Here is a 23,508-nt window from a genome sequence, read left to right as displayed (position 1 = left end):
AGTGACTAGCCTCCCTTGCAGTTTCTTCAGCCCAGGAACCCGACTTGCTTCATAGCCAGGTGGAAACATTTCACACTGTAACCAAATGTCTGTTAAGCTTTTTCCCGTGCCTCATCTCATTTGATCCTCACAGAAGTCCTGGAGTAGGTAAATAGGAGACTCGGTGGAATCCTATTTTCTGTTCATTAGCCAGAAAATGGAGATTTATAAAGCTTAGAAACTTGACCCGCTGAAAAGAAGAAATGTTGAACCTTGAAAATGACTTCAGGTTTTCTCACTGTGTAGAATATAGTCAGACACTTCTGCAGTTAAATATTTTATCCTTTGTTCTCCCCGAGTGATCTATAATAATAATCTGCTTTGTGTTGATATTTACTGCTGTGTTGCTGACAATTATGCTAAGTGTCCATCTGGGTAATGACATAACATAGCAATACCTGGCTTTCTCTCCCTAGTGACTAGCCTCCCTTGCAAGTTTACTCTATATCTAAAAAAGGCTAAGTTGACTCGCACATGCACGATACATATAAAGCTCTCATTGGCGCCAATCGCACACGTGTGTTTCCATCTGTGGTCAATCAAACGATACATATAAAGCTCTCATTGGCGCCAATCGCACACGTGTGTTTCCATCTGTCATGGTCAATCATGAATTTGGTTGACACTTCTATTATAGAGAAAGGGCAAATAGCAATATTAAAATATTTCTTCTAATTAATTTCCTTTCAGTGTGCACAAATTCGTGCACCGGGCCACAACATACTTACCATGTTTATGTTTGGCCCAAGGTTATTGATATCAGTATTTTGCATCTCAACCCAAGCAGATGACAGTTATGCTCATTTTGGGTTGGAAAATGCCTAACCATGAAGTGACCCCTTATTTGGGGCCCATTCCTCTTCTATAGGGAGGGAAGGGGAGAAAAATCAAGAAAGCCTCAAGCCTACATGCTGTGTGGTCCTGGTTTGACAAAGCAGGTTTTCTTTGGTTTGAGAACTGTCCAGTCCTATGTGAGGATCTGGCAGAATGAAGAATACAACATTGTTCTTCAGGTAAATCTAACACTAGGTCTTGTATGAAAATAACTGATGGAACTTATGCATAGCAGAAGGCAAAGCTCTTGTTATGGGATCAAAATCTAGATTCTCTGGGTAATGGATGTGGAATTTACCAAACCACACACAGAAAGCCCTCTGTCTGGGCTTATGGATATCCTGGTGGTTCCACTTCCCCTCCCTGATTCTTCCCCTCACCTGGGAGATTCCCATGGTGATCTCACCTCTCTTGCTGTTCTCACCATGTGTGGACTTTTCTCACTTTCCCTCCCCCACATATGAAAGATGTAGACTTTTCACTGGGAATGAGGTGGAGGGTCCACTAGGTTGAGGGCCAGATCCTGGACCTTCATGGATTCACTGCCCTCCCATAACCGTACTCTAGTCTCCCCAACACCATCACCTCCAAGTCTCCTCAACCTCATCCTTCTGTTTTGCAAACATTGAAACAGATTATAGGGAAGGGGTAGGGGGAACCACTCATGGTTCTTTTCAGACTTTTAACATTAAAGACCAGGGGAGCCGGGAGATAGGATGTTTCAGCACTAGGACAATGTTAGGATTTCTGCAAATACTTGTTGGTTAAATAAAGAACCAGGGAGCATGCCGTTTGGGTTGCTCACGACTTTGTATTGGTGCCTAGATGGAAGGTGGGAACTGCCTTGCTTGACATCCTGCCACTCATGGAATGCAGCGAAATGTTATCTCCTTAAAGTGGCTTATGCGGCAATGCGCAGTGACTTCTTACTACCTCCTATGGAAATCCAAGAAGGCGGCAGAGCAATCATCTTATTTAAAAATTACAATAGAACAGAAAGCATTTCTGTTTACACTGACTAAAATCCAAACACAAAAACATAAGCATTTGTATGACACTTGGGCTCACAAAAAGGAAGAACTTTCTGACCCTACCCTTAAAAGGAAAAACAGCCCCACAACCCTAGAGACTCTTTTATAAAAATATGTGATGAAATCCAGAAGGTGCTTTTATCTCATAACACCCATACCAGGAGATTAATCTCTGTGGTCGGGGTCTTTTTCTGGTTGGGGATACGTTTGAGCCCGGCTTTGGAATCTTCTGCAGTTAGAACATCTGTTCCACAGTTGTTAATGTTTGTTTGGTATTGCTCAAAAGAAGGCTGGAGAAGGGAAGAATTTTTAACAATGAGTCCCAAGACAGACTAAATCAGCAGCATTGCTTATTTTGAAAAGGCATTTTTTTGGGGTGCAATGTGACCTTTATATTTTTTAAAAAAAGGGGGCAGGTCGTTGGACCAAGAGATGGATGTCCATCTAATCCCGGAATGTAGTTTAGCTTGTTTTCACCACTTCTCAACTTTTCTCCCCCAGAAATACTTGTTTATTGAATTGTTACTACATTCCACACCAGCTGAGCTTAGTTTTTGAATTTTCAGACAAAGACTTGAATGTTTAAGTAAAAATAATCATAAGTGAGAGTGATTCTACAATATTCAATTAGGAGTATGCAAGAATAAAAGGTTCTAGCTGTCTTAGGAAGTCTAAGCAAAATATGTGAATAGTCTCCATCATTTGGAAATTTGCTACGTTAGCCAAGGAAAGAGTGAACTATCATTTCTTTAGGCTTTGTAACATTGGACTAAATTCATTGATCAGTAAGTGAAGTATTTCCTCATTTTTTCTAAATAATGTGAGGCTCAAGAAAAATCAAGCTGACCTGCATTCGCAGAGTGGAAGAGTTACATTTAAGGAAAAATTCAAATTATTAGAAGATATTTTTTTAAAGTGATTAGAGTACAAGCCCCCTGTCATTAGTGCTGTTTTAAAATTATTCTTATTACAAGAGTTATTATGCCAGGGTTCCTTCCAAAGGACATGATTTATATACATTCTCAACTTTATCCAGTGAAACACCACTGAGACCTAGCATTTGAAAACTCTGTAGAAACAGCTGGGTTTAGTTTCAAAGCTCCAAAATTAAATTGAAAGAGGGAAAGATCCTAATCCCTCAAACCATCTGTTCACACAATAGAGAAAAAAATGATGACAGTCGTTGGCTGGAGAAACAACAGTGGCCTTAAATCTGTAAGTCCCTTTCTATTCACCATTTGAGCAGATCCTCACAAAATTCCTGTGAAGTCTGTAAAGCAAATGTTTGTACCCTCACATTACAGACAGGGGAACTGAGGCTCCTTACTGCTTGTCACACAAACCTTCCTTCGTAAAAGCAGTTAGTTCTTCCACCTTGGCTGTTGGCTTCAAAAATTCTGAAGCTACATTTCTGAACCAGCTTCCGATTGCAATCTTCCTTCCTGACTTTCTCCCTCTCTTTTCTTCTTTTTTCCCTTTCCTCCCACATAAATTGGGATGCACTGGTAGTGCCAGACATTATTCTATGTTTCTAGTGTTCATATCAGAAGCAATTGTATCCACAATGGCAAAAAGACTAAGCACTAGTCACAGCCCTTCATCTCTGCCTTATTTCTTTCCTGTTTCTATTGGAAAGGGAAACTTCACAGCCTATATAATAAAGAGGCAATATGCAAATTGACCCTCACTCTGTCACACCATCACAAGATGGCTGCACCCACAGTGGAGGCGGTGTTCCCGTAATGAGCCATAACGAGCGATCAGCAGGAACCTGAGGCTGTGCCCCCTGCCCGGCGGGGCTTGATGGGGGACTTGAGGCCGCACCCCCCCGCCCAGTGGGGCTTCACAGGGATGGGGCCGGCCAGGTCTGGATCTCACCCAATGGGGGTGGGACTGGCCGGGTCTGGATCTTGCCCAATGGGGGTGGGGTGGCTGGGTCTAGGTCTTACATGATTTTGAGGTGCACGCAGGTGGGTGGGGACTTGACTCTGGGTCCCGCGGCATGCCCCAGACTCTGACAGGAGGAAGATTTTCATATACATTTTACTAATTTTCTTTCATCTCTGACACTTCTATTATAGAGAAAGAGCAAATAGCAATATTAAAATATTTCCTCTAATTAATCCCCTTTTAATGTGCATGAATTTCCTGCACCGGGCCACTAGTATCATATAAAACATCACATGGGTGCTGACTTTTCCCCCGCAAGGAACTGACTTTGCTGTACATTCTGCAGGGTCTTTGTGAAATGTCTTATCCTCAAACGCAACACAACACCTGAAGTGTCCTGAGGGAAGGTTCCAGGGCAAACCTAACGGCAACAGGTACCAGAAAGGAGTTATTGGGAGGTCAGGAAGGGGCATGGGAGATAAATGGTTGGCTGGGTGCATGACCCTCAGAGAAAAAAGACGTTTTGCTGATTTGCAGATTTAAGCAGCAGTGGTTTTCAAACTTATTGTTTAAAGCAGTAAGTGCTGTGTTCAGATAAATTTCACCCCAGAACATAAAACAAATAGCACTGAAGAAAACAGACTGCTCTGATTTAACAGGGTGGGGCCCCCAGCGCGCCCCCACCACCCCCTCCAGGCCTCTCTAGTGGCCTCTGCCATGGGAAAAGCATACTGCAGATTTAAGGTTATTTGAACTTAAATACCCTTCAAAATAAGCAGGCAAGCCCAATTTCTTAGGATTAAAGTATGTGCCCCCAAGCAACTATTTCAGGAAGAGCCCCAACTCCAGCCACTGAAACCCAGGGTTTCAATGAAAAGAGGCAGCTGTGAGGATGCCTCTCCTTCCAGGAAACCTGGCGACTTATCTTCAAAGTTGATAATCTACCCGAAGCAGGACAGGGGGTGTGAAAATAGAAGGTCTGGGTTCCTAGGGAACTGGCTGGGGTTGCTGGATTGTTGTGGGCTGTATTAAGCTTTTCCAGTCCTAAAAAACAGCTCTGTTCAGAGAAAGTTATTCTCAAACACATATCCCTCAGCACCGCACTAGGAAATAATCACACTTTATATTCCTTTAGCAAGTCACTATTTTCAAAGCACACCATTATCTAGTCAGATCTCCACCATGTGAGGCAAGCTGGACAGGTATTATATTATCCCCATTTTACAGATGAGGAAGTTATGTCTCAGAAAGGTGAAGGATTAAAAAAAAAAAAAAGAAAGGTGAAGGGAATCCCACGCAGTCACATGATAAGCACATAGGTCTTCTCATTCCCTAATCCAGAGCTGTAAACCTACAGGTAAGTACATACACCATGTATCCTAGTGAGTAGTAGTAAGCAAAGACCACAGGTTTGGGGTTCCCAGAACTGTGTCCTAGGGGAACATCAGTGTCCTCATACAGCAGGTGAAAGAATTCACTGCTTCATCTAATTCACAGGACTAGGAAGAACAATTGAGACAATTTGGTGAAAGCACTTTGTAAGGTGTCACCTAAGGGTTAGTTACTCCCCCATCCCATCCCCCAATCTTAGCAGGTTCCCTGTCTTTGTATTAACTTGCACCTCACTTTCACAAGCCAAAATAAAATTTGTCTCACATTCTCTGTTGGTATTGGGTAAGTATCTTATAAATGTCAGCTGGTGGAGTCAGCAGCCAGCCAGACAAGTGTTTGTACAACCTCAAACCCAAGTGCTCTCACTCTCTCTGCCCATTTTAGAGATTCAAGGATGTACTGCCAAAGACTTCCAAGACTGCTGTACCCTGAACCCCAAGCAGTGGCCATAAAGGCTGTGGGTCCAGCTGATGTGTTAGGGCGGATCTCAGGGTGTGTGCATGGGGGAAGCTGGGCCTCTATGCAGTCATCACAGGCCGGGGTCTTTGTCATCTCCTTGGCGGAATCAGAACCTGAACTTGGCATGTTCCTCTGAGAGTGATTTGTTCTCTGCAACTAAGTTCCGAGGGGATGCCTTTGTAAAGTCAAATGGCAATTTCATCATTTTTTAAAACAGGAATTCCTGTACCGATAAGGGCCTCAACTCAGGACACCAAGTTGTAGTTGGCAAAGTTGTTTGAGGAAAACAAAATCAGAGCAGAGAAAGTTGGAATAACTTAGGGATATGTATGCTTTTACAAAATGAAAACACCTTCTTGTCTTTTCAAAGTATAAACATTATACATGTTCACCATTTAAAAAATATTCAGCCGACAGAGCAATACAGCAAAGTATGCAGAAGAAAGAAAAGCATCCATTCAGAGAAGGTCATTGTTTTTGTGTGTGTGCTCTTTTTGTTGTAGTTGACAATCCTCACCCAAGTATATTTTTTCCATTGATTTTTAGAGAGTGGAAGAGAAGGTGGGAGGGAGAGGATAGAGAGAATACCGATGTGAAAGAGACACCATCCATTGGTTGCCTTCTGCACATCCTGACAGGCACTGGGGATTGAACCTACAACCCAGGTGCGTGCCCTTGACCAGGAATCAAACCCAAGATCCTTTGGTGTGCAGGCCAATGCTCTCTAACCACTTAGCACATCAGCCAGGGCCAGATAGAGTCATTGTTAATGACTTGGGTATATTCCTCCAAACTTTTTCTTACATATTTAGTTACCAAACTGGATTTATATTGTATATGCTGTTTGGTAAACTTTTTAACTTTACATTGTTGGACATCTTTCTATGCCAGTAAAACTATGCCATCCTTTTAACCAGCTGTACAATAAAGGATATTTTTCTCAAACTGTGAGATAACTTTATGAATTCTCCTTCTGTCCTAAAGGCACCATCATCTGAGCCTCTTCTCCCCTCTCAGGGATCCCTGTGCTGGATGGTTCTGAGAAACACACTGATGTAGTATTTCTGGCCAACACCATCAAGCAGCCAGAAACCTCACCTGGCCAGCTGCATTGTCTCAGGCAAACTTCTACTCTCCAGGGCCCCAGGCTCTCTGTGTTCAATGAGAGATTTGGGTAGCGATTTTCCAAGATTCTTTCAGCTCCAACATGACACATTAACTTCTAGTTCCTGTATCTCTGTGTTTGCCTTGGCACAGGCTGTCCCTGGCACTGAGTGGAAGGGGTGGCCTCGGGAGCCCCAGCTGTGCCCCTGATGACATTCTCAAAGGCCCCGAAGAACCTCTGCTGGTAGTGGATGCCCGAAGCTGGCAGAGCTGGGAAGCACCGGGTTCGGGGGAGGGTTACCTTAGGGAAACAGCTTTCCCGATTTCCTTCCAATATGGTTGGTGATGTCTATAAAGTGGCGTCAAATTCACAGCCAATCAGTAACACAGCCTTTGGGGCCATTCTGCCCTTCTAGAGCATAGGTGTCTACACTGCAGGGTAATTACAGTAATTGTTTTCCATTTAAGAAGTCCCTTTGCATATATTATCTAATTCTCATTCATGTCTTTTCGATGAGGCAACTGAGATTCAGAGAGTGGGATGATCTGTCTAAGATCGGATGACAATTATTTGCTGAATGAAGACTGAACCCTAAGCTCCACCAGTGGGTTCCTCCTTCGCCTCCACACTGGATGTACACAGACGCCTGACAGATGCACACATATGTGCAGAACACACCCCTCTGTTTCCACTCCACCACCAACTGCCCTTTTCTGGATCCACCCACTCATTCAACACGTATGTAAGAGCATTATGCTAGGCCCAGCGATAAATTCTGGGGCAGGAGACATAGCTTCCGATCTCACAGAGTCATCTGGAGTCTAGAGTGAGGCAGCGATAGGGTGGGGCGAGACTGGTGCATTCAGTGTGGTAAGAGCAGTAGTGGGGAGGTACAGGGTAGAATGGGAGCATAGAGAAGGGGCACCTGGCCCTTCCTCACAGGGCTCAGAGGAGGCATCCTGGAGAATGGGACATCCAAGTCAAGACCCGAAAGATGGGTTGGGGTTGGCAAGACCTGAAGTGGAGCCAAAAAGAGAGTCAGAGAGTGCTCTACACGGAGGGAGGGACATGTGCAAACCCTTGGTGGCAAGAGGAACACAGTGCTTTTGAGGAACTATGAAGAGTACAGTGTGGCTGAAGAAATGATGGGGGGCGGGGGGAGGTGGTGTCCATTGAGGCTGCAGAGGAGGCAGGTGTCTGAGGGTGATGGGCTGGTAAACTTTGTTTGTATTTATGGAGTTGATTTTGTCTTGAGGGCATTGGGAAGTCATTAAAGGGTTTAGTGAGTGACATTGGTGACAAGCTCTTTTTAAGATAGTCTCCTCTGACCACTGTAAGAATCTATGGTCATAATTGATTTCTGATCCTACTTTAAGATATACTCAGGCTACAGTTTCTACAAAAACATAGATGTTCAACTTCAGGATACTTCTATTTCATCTGCCACCTCTGTTTCATCGGCTTTTGCTACTCAGCCTGGGTCTCTGTGGTCTGTGCTGGGTGGGCTCAGATGACCGGAGCATTGTGATCAAGATGCCATGGATATGCCAGCGTGTGGACCAAAGAGCTTCTAACTGTTCCCTGCTCCCAGCTTCAGCCTTAACCTGGGCCCTAGATTCTAGCTGACAGAATATGGACTGACCAGCCAACATCTCTCAAAAACACTGGAAAACAGTTGAAAGTATAACTACATAGAAGTTTGTGGGCCAGCAAATTCCACCTTCATCATAAGCAAAGGGAAGCAGTATTAATATGCAATACAGATAACAGAAATTGTCAATGAAAATGATGCATGACTCATACAACATATTCAATAAATACTACACCAATTGAGCAGTATTTAGATGAGAAGTCTTATAGGAACTTATAAAAAGGGTAAGATTTCTATATAAAGAAATGTTTAAATAAATTATAGTATTTTATTTAAAAAGTATACATATATATTTGTTTGTATATGAACAGACTATCTACTGAAAGCTTAAAAAATTAACACTAGTTGCTTCTGGATGAAGACAGGCGGCTAAGGGTAGAAGGGAGATTTTCTGTTATATCTTTCAGAGTCTTTTCCATTTTGAACCATGGATATATGATATCTGATTCAAAAAATAAAATTCAACTATGTATTCAGCAGGATCCCAATTCAGTGATTAAAAAGAGTGAGGTCAAGCGGTAATTACAAAAATGAATAGTTCTCCAAGGTCTCCTGTTATATAAAACAGCACATTTCAGAAAATATGTATGTTGTAACTTTATCTTTGTGGGAACAAAACAAAGAAAATAATTCGATGTGTGCATTTTCAGTACCTATACAGAGCAAGGTCTCAGTGCTATTCCATACAGTAGCCATTAGCCACATTTGGATATGTAAATCTAAGTTAATTAAAACTCAAAGTTTCTGTCTTTCTCTTCCTCTCTCTTCCTCTCTGAAATCAATAAAAATACTTTTAAAAAATAATAAAACTCAAACTTCAGTTCCTCAGTAGCACTAGCCTCAGTCAAGTGCTAAGAGCCGCAGGTGGCTCGTGGCGCCATGCTGGACAGTGCAGACAGAGCACATTCCCCTCATTGCAGAAAGTTCCGCCCACAGAACCGGTCTGGATGAATCCAGTCCAAACTGTTCCCTGATGAATGGGACTGCAAGGATGTGAGAAGGGTCTTTGTACTTTGTAAATCTCTGCATTGTTTGATTTTATTTTACAATTATAAATACATTTTTATTGATTTCAGAGAGGAGGAGAGAGGGAGAGAGAGATAGAAACATCAAATGATGAGAGAGAATCATTGATTGGCTGTCTCCTGCATGCCCCACACTGGGGATCGAGCCCACAACCCGGACTTGTGCTCTGACCAGGAATTGAATCTTGACCTCCTGGTTCATAGGTTGATGCTCAACCACTTATAGTTTTACAAGAGGAGAGTTTATGGGCAGGTGTGTATTCCAAATTAAAATCTTATCCTGCGTTTTGTCATGACTCGTGTCATTCACTCAGGAGTCAGGGGTGGCAGAGCGTTGCCAAAGGAGCTATTCGGGTGAGGGGTAATGGAGAAGCCCAATGTCCAGAGGGAACACACGTCTGGGAGGAGCCCCGCAGGCAGCGGCTGACCATCATGCTAGTCTCGCTCCCGTGTGGGCCCCTGCTTTTCAGTCCCTAAGGACAGAAGCAGCTTGAGTGCCTGCCAGCAGGAGAAGCAGAGGCTGAAGCATTTTTGGCTTTTGGAGTTCTGGAATCTGGCAGGGGCGAGGCAGGCACTGGACAGGGAGGTCCACCTCCAAGGGACCCCAAGGTCTCCTCAAAGACGGGGACTGAGGCGGTTTGGGGAGGACACTGATCTGAGGGACAGCCATCCCGTAGTGGGATGGGAGCACAGAGCCAGGCTCAACATAGCACCTGCGAGTGGAATGAAGACGAACGAGGATCTGATATCAGCGTCATGGCTTCTTAAACTGGAGGAATGACGAGGGTGAAGAGAACACCAGGAAAAAAAGAGACGGGACAGAGTGGAAGTGTGACCAGTAGGCAGGTGGGAAGAAACGTTGCAAAATTTTTCACCTCAAATAAAACTTTGATGAAATGTTAAACATCGCTCTGGTTATCATCCATGAGACAGAGAGAAATGACATTTCTTAAGGTTGTAAAGAGGCGGAATCAACTCAGAAGCTCTGGGCTAGAGCTGCTTGGGGCACCTCATTTTCCCTCCACCTGGAAGAAGTTGATTGCTGGACTGGGGTCCACATTTTTCTCAACAGCTTTAAATGTGGCTCAAGATTCTTCTTCCTTTATCAATCTGTTTAACTAGCACATTTGTCTTCATCACTCTTTTTCCACCTGGGAGGTTTAAAATGGTCATTTAATAAGCCATGTGCTCCTAGTTTGGGCAAGCAGGTGGCTCACGCTTCACCCTTGTTCTCTTTGTTCTTCTTTTGAGAATCCTGATCCTGCCGTACTGTTTTATACATCAACACCTTTGCTTACATATTATTCCCTCTGTCTGGAATATCTTCTCTTCAGGCAGAGATGACTCAGATTCCATTCATCTTAGAGAAGATCCAGCTCCTCTGAGTCAGATGAATGTCCTCCGCTTCCTCTCATTATTTGTGTGAGAATCCTTTGAGGATGTGTTCCTCTCCTGCATGGGGTAGCGAGCCCCCACAGGGACAGCCGGTGCCTGTTCACCCCTGTGTCTCAGCTGACCCCGTGTCTCAGTGCCTGGGACATGGTAAGTGCCTGTTAAGTGCTGATGTCAATCTCTTTCTCTCCTTCCATAGTCACCATCCTGTTCCCTTCATTCACACTGTTATTATCCACTAAGCCAACCACGCACTGTGGGGAAAACAGATTGTGTATGCTGAGCAACGGTGCCCATGCCCTTCTTTCTGGAATCCATGGATGTTGCTTTAAAAGCTAGAGAGATTTTTGCAGATGTGATCAAGCTAAGGATCTTAAGGTGAGCAGATTACTTTGAATTATCTGATGTAATCACAGGGTCTTTATGGGAGAGAGAGGCAGGTGATTAGAAAGAAGGCAGACACCAAACACACAGATGAACAGAGAATGGTCCCAGTCTCCAAAGAGCTCATTTTCTGTCTGTTGAAAGGAGGGGACAATTTAGGAAACTGTGACAGTGGTTAGAGGTGAGAGGTCATGAAGTCCTAAACTTTACCATCCTGACCACCTTCCTAAATATCCATCTTCAAATGGAGCCCTGAGGAATGAACAGATTCAACCTGTGAGAAGTGCAGTGTGAGTCCCTCCATCCATATGCTCTTATACAGCCTAAGATTGAGCCGGATCTACCTCATTCAAGCAACTGTCAAAATGCAGCAGTGGAGCAAAGAAACAGGCATATGTGAAATGTCATATGGGCCAGCGAAAACCCAGGCAGTGCATTGTTCTGTCCGTGATGGAAACAGGCTCATTTCCAGGTTAACTCTCCTGAAATACAGATGAAACGAGAAGTTTGGATGGCTGTCACTATGATTCTAGCCTTTTGCCATACCCTGATTTTTTTATTTTCAGTTTTGTCTTTAGGTTATTTTCTTTTTCTGATTAAAAAAAATATGTAAAATTTAGAAAGTTTGGCATAGTCCCACCCATGAAATATTTATCAATATACAAGAATCTTAAAACTAGCATTTTAGTAAAATAAGTAAATAATTGTGTGTATATAAGAGAATTCTTTAAAAGAGAAGAATCCCCTAGGGATATATGGGAACCTTGGAATATTTGTTCTCAGCTCTCTCCACTTCCACATCTGTAGCATTACTCAGAGCCACATTCTGAGTAATGAGGCTGAAAAAGGATAAGATTTCCAATCACTATGGAAAGAATAACCATAATTAACACTTAAGGAAGGTTTACTAAATTCCAGGCAGTGCACTAGATCATTTAATCCTCATAATGACCCTGTTCAATAGGCATTATTATTAGCATCACAATCCCCACTTTATAAATGAGGAAACTGAGGCACAGAGAGGTTTGGTAGGTCATCCATGGTCACAAAGGTAGCATATGGTAGAGATGGGACTTGAACCAACGAAGACTATCAGCAGAAAAGCCACATGCACCCAGCTGGTGTGCCTCAGTGGTTGAGCGTTGGCTTATGAACCAGGAAGTCATGGTTTGATTCCCAGTCAGAGCACAGGCTCGGGTTGTAGACTTGATCCCCAGTGTGCAAGAGGCAGTCGATCAATGATTCTCTCGCATCATTAATGTTTCCATCTCTCTCTCCCTCTCCCGCTCTGAAATCAGTAAAAATATATATTAAAAAAAAAGAAAAGCTACATGCTAACCACCTTATTATACTGTTTCTCAGAGGAGAGAATATTTGCTTTCACGAAACTGCATTTATTAAGGCAGAAAAGCAAAGGTACAGATCTTATGAAGATTTTAAAACATAAGGGTTGGGTCCTAGCTGGTTTGGCTCAATGGACAGAGTGCCAGCCTGTGGACTGAAGGGCCCCAGGTTCGATTCCAGTCAAGGGCACATGCCCACGTTGCGGGCTTGATCCCCAGTGTGGGGTGTGCAGGGGGCGACCAATCAATAATTTTTTCTCATCATTGATGTTTCTATCTCTCTCTCCCTCTCCCTTCCTCTCTGAAATCAATAAAAATATATATTTTAAAAAAATAAGGGTTGGAACAAAGGGCTTTATGAGAATTCAACAAATTAAGATACTCCATTCCCATCAATAATTTTAACATTTTTTTTCAATTTAAGTAGTGAAAAAACATGGTCACTGTTGAAAATCTGGGCAATATATGTATAAAGTAGAGTGAAGAAAATGAAAATCATGTGGCCTCACTTGTTTCTTTCTATGGGCTAACTCAACATTGTTCAAAGTAGGCCAAAGATATCAGAATCACCTGAAGCTCATCTTTAAAAAATCTAGATTCCTGGGCTCCACCTCAGACCTACAAAACCAGAACCTGGGAGGAACTGACCTTAGAATGTCGTCATGCAGTCGCACTTTGCAGCTTGAAGTCCTCTCCACTATGGAACTCAGTCAGTGGAATCTCACTCATGTTCTCCACAGATGCAGGTACTACAGGGCCTATGCAAATGCCCATCTGAAGCTTCTATTTTGTTTTAAGGAGTCTAGAATGGAATTGAAGGCGTATGCCTCGTACTCCTTCTAGTGTACTAATACTGTAATAAATGTAACTACTATTTTTTAAATTTTGAAATTAAGTTAAAATTTAAAAGTGAAAACTACGTTTTTAGTTGTTCTTATGCCCAGTAAAGTATGAGTATCACTACCCGAGGCTGAGAAAGGGAGGTCCACAATTCTTGGGCCCGGAATTTAAAATTCATACTCTCTTGGACACAAGCTCCTCCCCCATCCTTTCCTTTGGAAACCAAATTGTCCTTAGGGACAGTAAAGAAAGAGGAACTGAGGAAATCATGTCCCATTTGAAAGTCAGGCTTGGGGTGAGGGGAACCAGATTTCTCGATGGGTATATTCACCTGACCTTCAGCCACAGGCTCTGTGCCCAGGGTCCAAACAGCGTTCATGCAGTCCCTGAGGGTGCCCAAAAGGTTGAGTCCTCAGCTCTGAGCCTAGTTCAGAGCCCTGAATCTGGCTTTGCTTTTTGTGAAAGCAAAATGGCTCCTCTCTATTAACACCAGGCCGACAAAGGATTTTCCAAATATGGACCCAAAAGAACATGTGCACTTTGAAGGCCACAGTGAAGCTTAGCTAAAACTCATTAGGAAGAAAGCCAACAATTGACGCCAAAAGTATGAGTCCTTAAAGAACAGATCAGCAAGACAAAAGCCAGAAAGAGGAACAAAAATATGCATTGTAAGGGAGGGGTGAGCAGGGAGGTGTAGATTTATATGGAAGAGTTGACATCATTGTTTCCCAATAATACTCAGCATGCAGGAAACAGATGGGAAAGAAGTGGTGGAAGGGGCTACTTATGGCAACAGGGCATGCTCTCTGTTTAGAATCCCGCCATTTGGAAACTAAATGCTTTGCTTCGAAAAGCTGAGGACGGATGGGAACTCCATTGCCAGAAGTCTGATCAAAGTCTAACTAAATCCTACTGAACTTATCACCTTGGCAATGCGGTAAAGTAGAGCTGTGCGCATCAGACCCTGATTTACTACCAGCATAGCGCGGCTGTTTGGGGCCAGAGGAGACAAAGGCATGGAAAGGGAATTTAATGTCAGGCAGACATGGTTTGAGTCCTGCTTCTCCCATTTCCTGGCTGGGTGACATCAGGCAAGTTTCTTAACTCTCTGAGTTGGTCTACATGTATAAAATGAGGGACAAAACAGAACTTCCCTCAGACAGTGGGGAGAGGGCAAGGTTTCGCCTTTATGCCATACAACTAGATTTAATCAAGAAACATAATTAGGATCATCTGTTAACATCATTTTTAAAGGTTTTATCTTTTAATAGAATCCCTCATTCTCCTGACCCTGGGCAGGGCGTAGACATAGCTAAACCAATTGCCATTATCAGCTGTTCCGCTTTCTCCTGGGGGTAGGTTCGCATGCCTGCCACTGAAGACAGCTTCTGTCACTCCAGCCGGGGTCCCCCTAACCAAGCCTGGCCACTATAAATAAGTCAAATCTCCACCCCTCCCCTCACCCCTGTGCAAGAGGGTGTGACCAATTACAGTGTCAGGCAAAACCATGTGGTTTCCTGTCTGCAGAAGCCAGCCACCCCATATCTGTCATTCCTCACAGCCAGATGATGTTTGCTTATCATTTTGTTGACTTCCCCCCCTTACAAATGACCCACTCTGTCTGTTTGTTCTCTTTCACCCGCTGCCTCACATGGGAACATCCCTCCTTGCACATCCTTCAGCGCCCTCATTGCATTCTTCCTCGTTCTTCTTTTAGTACTTTTCCCATCGTACGACCCTGAGCCCACGAGACCGAGAGCAGCTTGAGAGCAGCTTTGTAAACCAACAGTGTCTAGCACAGGGGTGGGCAAACTTTTTGACTCGAGGGCCACAATGGGTTCTTAAACTGGACCGGAGGGCCGAAACAAAAGCATGGATGGAGTGTTTGTGTGAACTAATATAAATTCAAAGTAAACATCATTACATAAAAGGGTACGGTCTTTTTTTTTTTTTGGTTTTTTTCATTTCAAACCGCCCGGATCCGGCTCGAGGGCCGTAGTTTGCCCACGGCTGGCTAGCACATTAGAGTCCCATGAAATATTTGTCATATTGAATTGAAAGCCTATACAAGATGGTTTCTGAATAAAATATAAAAAAGGGGTAGGGCAAGAAATATGCAGAATTACACAAATTAGCTCCACTGGCTTTCACAAAGGCTATAGATTTATTTATAGTTTGCCAGAATCCTACTTTATATGTCAAACTGTTTATAACAGTAAGAGCTGGTATATGTTGCTTTTGGGCAGTGACATTCACCTCTTTCTTGAGGGGGTGCTGCAGAGGGGGTCTCCAAAGGCATTCTGGGCCAGCATCACACCACGGGTGTGGTACCAGGGCCTGGTATGCATCAGCCAAGCTTGCACTAGAACAAAGAGTGCCTGAGACTCAATCCCAGAAACTCAGTTGGTTCTGGGGACCCGCCAAGAATGTGGCTCATACCAAGGAGTGATTGGTGAGGCACTAGAAAAAGTCAGTGTTTCTGGGGCACCCTGTGCAAAGTCGAGTTCAATTTCTATCAGGGAGTAGCTACTAGCCATTGAGGGGAACCTTAAATAATCTTAGATTCCTGATATTTCAGCATATCAGCAATGTCTCCTGGCCGGAGCTTCCTAGAAGGGATTTAACACCGGTTTCCCGAGCAGGAAACAGGGTCAATCAATCAGCTGCTGTGTGCCGGCCACGGGGCTCACCCTGAGAGGCGAAGTGAGCTATCAGATCTGGGTGAGCTTCGGAGTGCCACCTGCCTTCAGCAGAGCTCACCATTGGCTTGCACACACAAAGCCAGTTAGAAAGCAAAATAACAGGTAGAATGAAGACCAACCTGGGTGTCTCTGACTCTAAAGCAGCAGGTGTTCCAAGAGGGAAAGAGGATTGTGGCTGCAGTGCGCAGGGAGGAGCCTGGGAGGGACAGGTGGGGGAGGGTAGGTTGAGAATGGGTGTGTGTGTATGAAAAGCACCTTGCATTTGCTATCCAAATGTGAGTTGTCGCTATTACTCTTAATGACTTAGGCTGGTGGAAGAACAAAGCAAAGGGAGAAAAAGCTATTTTTGCAGGTGTTTTTTCTCTCTCTACAAAACTGTAGAGTAAATGCCAAATTATGAAATATGCTATTCTGGGAGATTGTGCTCATGCCTAAGACCATGGCCTTGGGAGTCAGACAGATGTGGACTTAAATTCTGCCTTCCCTATCTCTGTAATCTTGGCCAGGGATTTAACCTCTTCCAGCTGAGTTTTCTCCTCTGTAAAATGGTGATAAATAGCCCGATTTTACAATGTTCAAAATGCTACGTTTGTGTATAAAGTGGCACATAGTAAGCAATTACTGCAGACAGTAACTCTCACAAAAATAACAAGCAGGTCTGATTTGGGACTCAGCCTTCAGTTTTGGGTCTCCTTACTTCTCCTCCCTTGAGCCATCCAGCAGCCTAATGTTCTTATCTTTCTCTATTAAAGTTGCTGTTAGAAAAAACACTGAGGGCCAATATCTATTCTCCTCTGAACTGCAGTCAGAGTGCTTCTCCAGGGAGCTTTTATTTTAAGCCTCAGCTAAAATTGCATTCCGGGGGAAGATAAGAGGGACAGGGTGCTGTGTGGACTCCTGGCGTCCTATCAGGCTGTGGTCCCACCTCACTAAGGCCTGAGACCAGCCCTTTGAGGGAGGAAAACCAAGACCAATAAAACTCAAATGTGGCATTTGTGTTGGGGCTGGGAGAGAAATAGCTCAGAAAATTGAGTAGGCCATGCACCCATTAGCAAAAAGAAAATTAATTTGAAGGGTGGGAATAAGTGGGAAATTGCCACATTGGTTTAAATACATGGGAAGCAATGAGTGAAAAATAAAACAAAGAAAAAAACAAAACAAAACCCAAAACCCGAAAAGCAAGTAGCTCTATGTTTCCGGGCCTCAGGGCCCATGTGAAGAAACCATCAGAGGGAAGTAGAGTCCTGTACCCAGAGGCCAGGCTGATAGGCAGCTCAGCTTGATCGATCTGTACTGGAGGGAGTGTGCACCAGGTAGCCCCAACCAGAGGGTTTATCATTACCTTGTTCCAAAAATAGTTAGCTACAATCTCTAATAGAAAAGGAGTGGGGGGGGGGGCGCTCTTGTTATCCCCAGAGTAAGTCCTGGATCTTTCAGCCCCGCCCCCTTTCCACCCACTGCTACAAAATCCCAGGAGACTGGCTGCAGTGAGGTGAGTCCCTGGGACAAACAGTTCTCAGCCAGCACTTCAGAACTGCCTTGGTCAATCAGCTCCCAAACTCAGAATGTGCTCTCCCCTGCTCCCTGCTCCCACAGAACAGGTTTCCAGACTAGCCCACAGGTGTCCAATGGAATAGGGGGCAATAAAAAGAACGCATGGAAACCATAGCTCTAGTGGCATGGGGGACCTTATCCACCACTTACAGCACCATCTTTGGGAAAATGTGCCCCTAGTTTCAAAGTTTCTCCCTGCCTCAGCATCAGGCCAGGCCTCCAGCTCCCTCAGGCCCCAGCAGAGTGTCTATTTGGCTCCAGGGCAGGTCTGGGGCCACAGGAGAGTGGGCTTCCTCAGCAGCCCCAACATCCTGAGGCTGGAAGGCATTTGGGTAGCTGCCAGCCGTGGTGGGTGGGGGTGGGGGAAGCGGGAGGCTATGACTGTGGTCAAGGGGCTCTTGGCAGAGGTCTGGAGAGTGGGCAAGAGGGAGGGATGTGGGTAGGCGGAAGTAACTGTTTCTATTCTGTGTGGGTTGTTTGTCATATCCAGACTATACAGAGTACGTTACAGTTCGGCTTTAGTTTGCTCTGGGTTTAAAGTCTTAATCCTCCTCTTCTGGTTCTTCCTGTTTCACTCTGGGAGCCCAGATTTGGGGATGCCCCTCTACACTCAAGCCCACAAGGTTGCTGTTCTGTCTTCACAAACTCCACCTCCAGGCCTTATCTTCTTTTTCAGTTCCCTGTGGGTCCAGGAGTGGCTGGGTATCTTTCTCAGATCTTTAGTTTCAGGTTGACATATTTCTCTTCCACTATTACACACTGTGGGCTTCTACTCACAGAAGTCCTGGGAAAGCCCTGCATGAACTGGCTTCTCTATTCAGAGGGGCAGTCAATCAGCTTCTTCTCGGTGACTGATCAACCCATACGACCACATCGTTTACTCATTTCTTTGGAGCCCTCATTCATTCAGTCATGGATGGTAAGTGGTTATGCTAGGGCAAGCCCAGGGTGTTAGGATAAAAACAGCTACATTTGTAGCTTATTACATGCATGCCCTCTGCTAAGTGCTTTGCCCATATGAACTCATTCATCTTCACATCAGACCTCCTATCCCCACTTCAGAAATGGGGAAACTGAGGCCCAGAGGGTGTAACTAACTTGCTCCCAGGTCACTCAGCGGGGACAGGCGATGTGGGGATTCTATCACAGGCGGTGAGGTTCTGGAACTTCTAATGGGAGCACCCAGTGGGGACACCTGACTTGGGAGGATCAGAGAAGGTTTCCCAAAGCAGCTGAGACTCAAGGATGAAGAGTTAGCCAGGGAAGGTGTGATAATGATGTGCCAGGCAAGATTCTAGGAGGGAAACAACGAAGCCAGAGAGACTACCCAGCCCTGGTTCTGCATTTGTTAAATCTTATCTTGAACAGAAAAAATATTTACCTTCCTTGCTAAGACTTTGCTCCTGTTTATGTTTGGGTATCTCGTCTATTTAATGTGGGTAAAAGCTTTCGCATTCTTCTCCTTCGTCATAACAGCCAATTTCAAAGCTTAATTGGTTTCTGCAAGTTTGTTCCCATCCCTTAGACTGTAGATTGGAGTCTGGAGTACACGATTCTTCCTCTCCCACAGGACCTAGCACAGTGCCTTAATATGTATTTGAATTTAAAAAGCGAGAGAACGATTTAGCCTTGGAAAATAGAACAGCTACACCTAAAAGTACCCATTGCCTTATCCTTGATCTCTGAAATAATGGGCTATTTTACTCTCATAGAATGTAAAATTATACTTATAATGGGCTTTTATGAATTTATTATGAACCTTTTTTCATCCCTCAAATCAAATATATATATATATTTCTTTTCTCTCTTTTTCAATTTGATAACAACTAGAAAAACATCTTCAGGAATAAAAGGGCTCACAGTTCTTACCAAACATTCAGAGGGTGCATTTTGAACGACCTAAGCTACTTACCTAGGGGGAAATGGCCTATAAACCCCTGCACTTGCTGTGGTCCTTAACTCTGCCCACATTTCAGAATACCTAGCTTTTAAAATCGTATCCATGGCCGGGCACCAAGAGATTCTGATTTAATTAGTCTGAGAGGGGGTCTGGGTGTTAACTTTTTTTTAGGCTCTCCACATGATGCAACTCTGCCACCATCATGGTGAACCCTGGAACAGAGCAGTATCACTTTGTACCAGGATCTGAGTAAAATGACACAGATTGTTTGCAAGGGTGGGCCAGCATGGAGGCAGAGCACTTTCCTGACAATGCTCTCTCAGGGGTCCCTTGACATCTCCCAGCACTGCGGGAGGACCCAGCGCACTGGGGTCAGAGGGGAGAGGTAGGAAATGCTTGTGGACAGACGGACGGACGCACTCTGGCCCTCACAGGACTTCACCCACAGCCTCCCAACCACAGGCGACAAAATGATGTGGTTTTCATTACATAGCTGCAAGCAAGGGCCTTCGTATTCAGTGGTCAAAAAGAAGAAAGAGAAAACGACTATTTTCAGCATTAGCGGTGAGGAAGGGATGATCTTCTCCCTCTATTCCAGACAGGAAGAGAAAGTTATCTGGTTCCCAGGGGAGAGCTGGGGGTTGGGGCAGCAGCCACTGTGCTGGAGGGGAAGCGAGAGAGGCTCCTGCCAAGTTGGCCAGGAGCAACCTCATGCCATTCTTGGGTGTTCTCCCCAGGCTGGAGAAAAGTGGTTCAATATGCAAAAGGGGGACATTGTCCTTCACACCAGGCCTGTGTGCAGCTAGGGACGACCCACAGGGTCTGAGCCTGGCATCTGTGTGAATGCCCACAGAAACCGTAGACACAATTTGAGCCTGTGTGTTTTTCTAAGGAAAGGGGTTCCTGTTTTTCATCAGCTTCCTAACGATTAAGGATGACAACTGGCCCTGAGCAACTTCCGCTGTAAGCTGCACACCTATTTGTCACCCACACACCCTGCCCTGTCAGATTTGTGCAACTGAAGGTAGCAGGGCTGAGCCACAGCAAGTTACGGAAGTAGATGACATTCATCCTCTGTGCTCAGACTCAGGAGTATCGCTTCCCCACATTCAGATGGCCTGAGCACAGCTAACTGTCACCAGATTTGTCCTTCACCCCAATTCGGGGCTTCCCCTCCCTGTGCAAGCACAGGGACTCCCTTGGTTTTCCTACATCTCTGTTCTTTCCTTTTGGCTTATACTCCTAGACCCAAATCCATTGTTCTCTGTCACTACCCAGGTCCATCCTCGTACCCTTTGCCCTCAAAGGTGAAGTAACCATGATGTCAGTTTTCGGAGGTCCTCCCCCGCCTTCGGGCTCCTAGTCAGCACAGAGACTTGTCGCCCTCAGGATTCTGGGCTGAACGTCTAAGGTCACGGACAGTGTCAGTTCAGAGCTGAACTCTACTTAGGTATGCCAGTCAGCTTTTCCTCCCTGCAGGCAGAGTCCAGGCCGTGGACTTCATTGTCTGTTAGGCAATACATGTTTCAGAAAACCCACAAGAAGGATACACTGTTTTAGAGAAAACATTAGCACTGACTTTGATTCTACACTACAACAAAAATAAGAGACAACTACCTAATTAGTTTTAGATGTGGGAAAACAGAAATCCTAATTACTTTCATTTATATACCAATTTAAAAAAAACATTTATATAAGCAATTTATTATGTGTGCCCAATTCCCAGGTGGCACAATAATGGTGCGTGGATCATTAAGTAGGTTAGTTTCCTTTCATTTCAAAGCTGAACTCTGCTCAGGCATGTCAGTCAGTCTTGAAAGTTTGCTGATCCCGTGGCTGGGCTGTCTGTTTGCAATTTGGGGGTTTGGAGGGCCATTAGAGGAGACTGTTGGCCTAGACATGGAAGCCAGGGAGAGGAGATGCGCCTGCTAGGCCAGGACCCTCTGCATCCTTCATGACCAACTGTGTGACCTTAGGTAAGCCAGTTTGCCTCTCTGGGCTTCCTCCCCTCCTTCCTAGAGCAGGGAACACTGGGGATTGGTTTTCACATTTTTTTCTTTAAACAGTAACTCTGTCCTTTCTCCCCAAATGAAACATACATGGAACTCCAAAATGTAAAGCAACTGAAAGAAAAACTGCCTAAGGGGGCTTCTGAGGTATCTTCACAGAACCCTGGGGCTCCTGGAGGCAGGACTGCCAAGCACCCCCATGCAATTCTCACAGCTTTGCAGGGAGGGCCCCAAATAACACCATGTCATGGAAGATGGCATCTCAGGAGCATTGATAGTGTACCTGGATAGTAACCAGAAGGCCCCTGCGAAATCGGGTGGAGGGAACATTCATTCTGAATTCCTGAGGGCAGTGGTTAAGATGTATACTTGAGTGCTCACACCTTCAAAAAACCCTCAATCCCAGCCATGGGATTTCAAATGTACCTCTCCAGATTGTTGGAACGGATGACACGAATCGACTCAGTTATGCCTCACTTTCAAAAGAGGCAGTTTTGAAACCTATGGTGCCCCAGCTCTAAAATACTGAGCCATTTGTCCTAATGACATAGCAGGCTCTGAACTCGAGAATACCGCAGGAATATCACACCACTGCAAATTACTAGGTGCTGCTCCGTCTCTAAAACACCGGAATTAAAACAAAAGCCTTGCACTGTCTTTGATCTGCACATCTGATATGAGCTAATCACATCATTCTTTGAGATTATTTTCCTGGAGGCAGAATTCCGCACAGTTAAGCAGCCCTTCAGTTGCCCCTTTTGTTGTATCTATGTGTAAGCACACGGCCCATAGAGTGGACGGTTTCCTCTCTCCCTGAAGCTTCTGAAGAAAGGCCTTTTTATCACGGGTAAACGCTGGGCCAGTCAACCTTACAAAAGGAGTCATTTAATGCTCAATTTCCCCAACTTTCCTATGATTAAAAACTTCTAATCTCAAATGCTGGTGTTGTATTTTAGATTATTTTCTTTCCCCCTCCCCTGCCAAATATTTAAATTGTCTCTACTCTGCAGGATTCCCTCTACTTTTTCCCCTGCAATCTGACCTTGAAAACAGAGACCCTCTCCTTTTCTTTGACATGCCCTAAGCTATTTTAAAATCGAGGCCCTCTGACCTTTTTACAACACTCTTCTTGTCTGACACACCTAATGCTGATCCGAAAGCCAAGAGGAGGTAAAGGGGCTGGGGGGCTGGGAAGGAGAGGGAGGGAGGTACTACGTATCTGGCATCAGTTCAGAAATTCAGAAAATGTTTGTGCAACCACTCCCCCAGCCAGGATCCACCGCACCCCCTTGCCTTCCAGCACATTAATAAAAAAAGATGTGAGCGATGAAATTGGAGAGCCCGGGAGGGACACCCAAGGTGGTCATAACTGTGGTCGTAACTGATCCCCATCCCACACGCCCAGCCCGCATCCCTCCTCTCCCGTATCCAAAGTTTGAGATCAAGGTCTCTGGAGTTCCCAGCCCTACCCCCCAGAAGTACCCGGCGAAACGGGGGCAGCACCGCCCAGTAACGGCTTCTGTGAGACCGACGGAAGGACTGACACCACCTCTGCGCGTTGGGGTGGCAGCGCTGTGCACCTTAAGAATCGTATTGTTCTTTTTTTTTTTTTTTAAGTAAAATGAGCACGCAGGCCTGGAATACATTAACTTGTGAATTGAATCGAACACACCCCAGGAGAGTCCATCTCTCCCTCAAACAAAAAGAAGGAGGGAAAAAAAGGCGAAGGCACATTACCATCTTGTCCTGAGCTTTCCAGATACTCCGTCAGGTCGCAGCCAAAGGCGCCGGTGGCTCCCTTTCGTTTCAGCTTCTGCTTGGCACCCTTGTTCTTCATGAGTTAGTCCCCAAGAGGTTGCCCCTCCGTGCTCCCCTCCCCGCTGCTTGGCACCGCGCCGGAGATGGTCTCCGGGGCTAGATCACCGGCTGCCGCGCGGCTTGGGGGGCCGCATGGGCGT

The 23,508-nt window shown here is 45.0% G+C and overlaps 1 protein-coding gene across 1 annotated transcript in view; it reads right to left on the bottom strand.

The window, feature by feature from the left end:
- The window catches only part of ARHGAP31 (Rho GTPase activating protein 31), a 111,941-nt gene extending 88,439 nt beyond the window's left edge, over window positions 1-23,502 (bottom strand). Inside the window, exon 1 of the mRNA XM_005875328.2 lies at window positions 23,288-23,502. Within this exon, the coding sequence (XP_005875390.1) occupies window positions 23,288-23,387 (100 nt within the window). The 5' untranslated portion in view covers window positions 23,388-23,502. The remainder of the gene's footprint in view (window positions 1-23,287) is intronic.
- Window positions 23,503-23,508: the final 6 nt, after the last annotated feature.

This window comes from Myotis brandtii, unplaced genomic scaffold, assembly GCF_000412655.1.
Source record: "Myotis brandtii unplaced genomic scaffold, ASM41265v1 scaffold46, whole genome shotgun sequence".
Lineage (NCBI taxonomy): Eukaryota > Metazoa > Chordata > Mammalia > Chiroptera > Vespertilionidae > Myotis > Myotis brandtii.
This window is presented reverse-complemented; position numbering and strand designations above follow the sequence as displayed.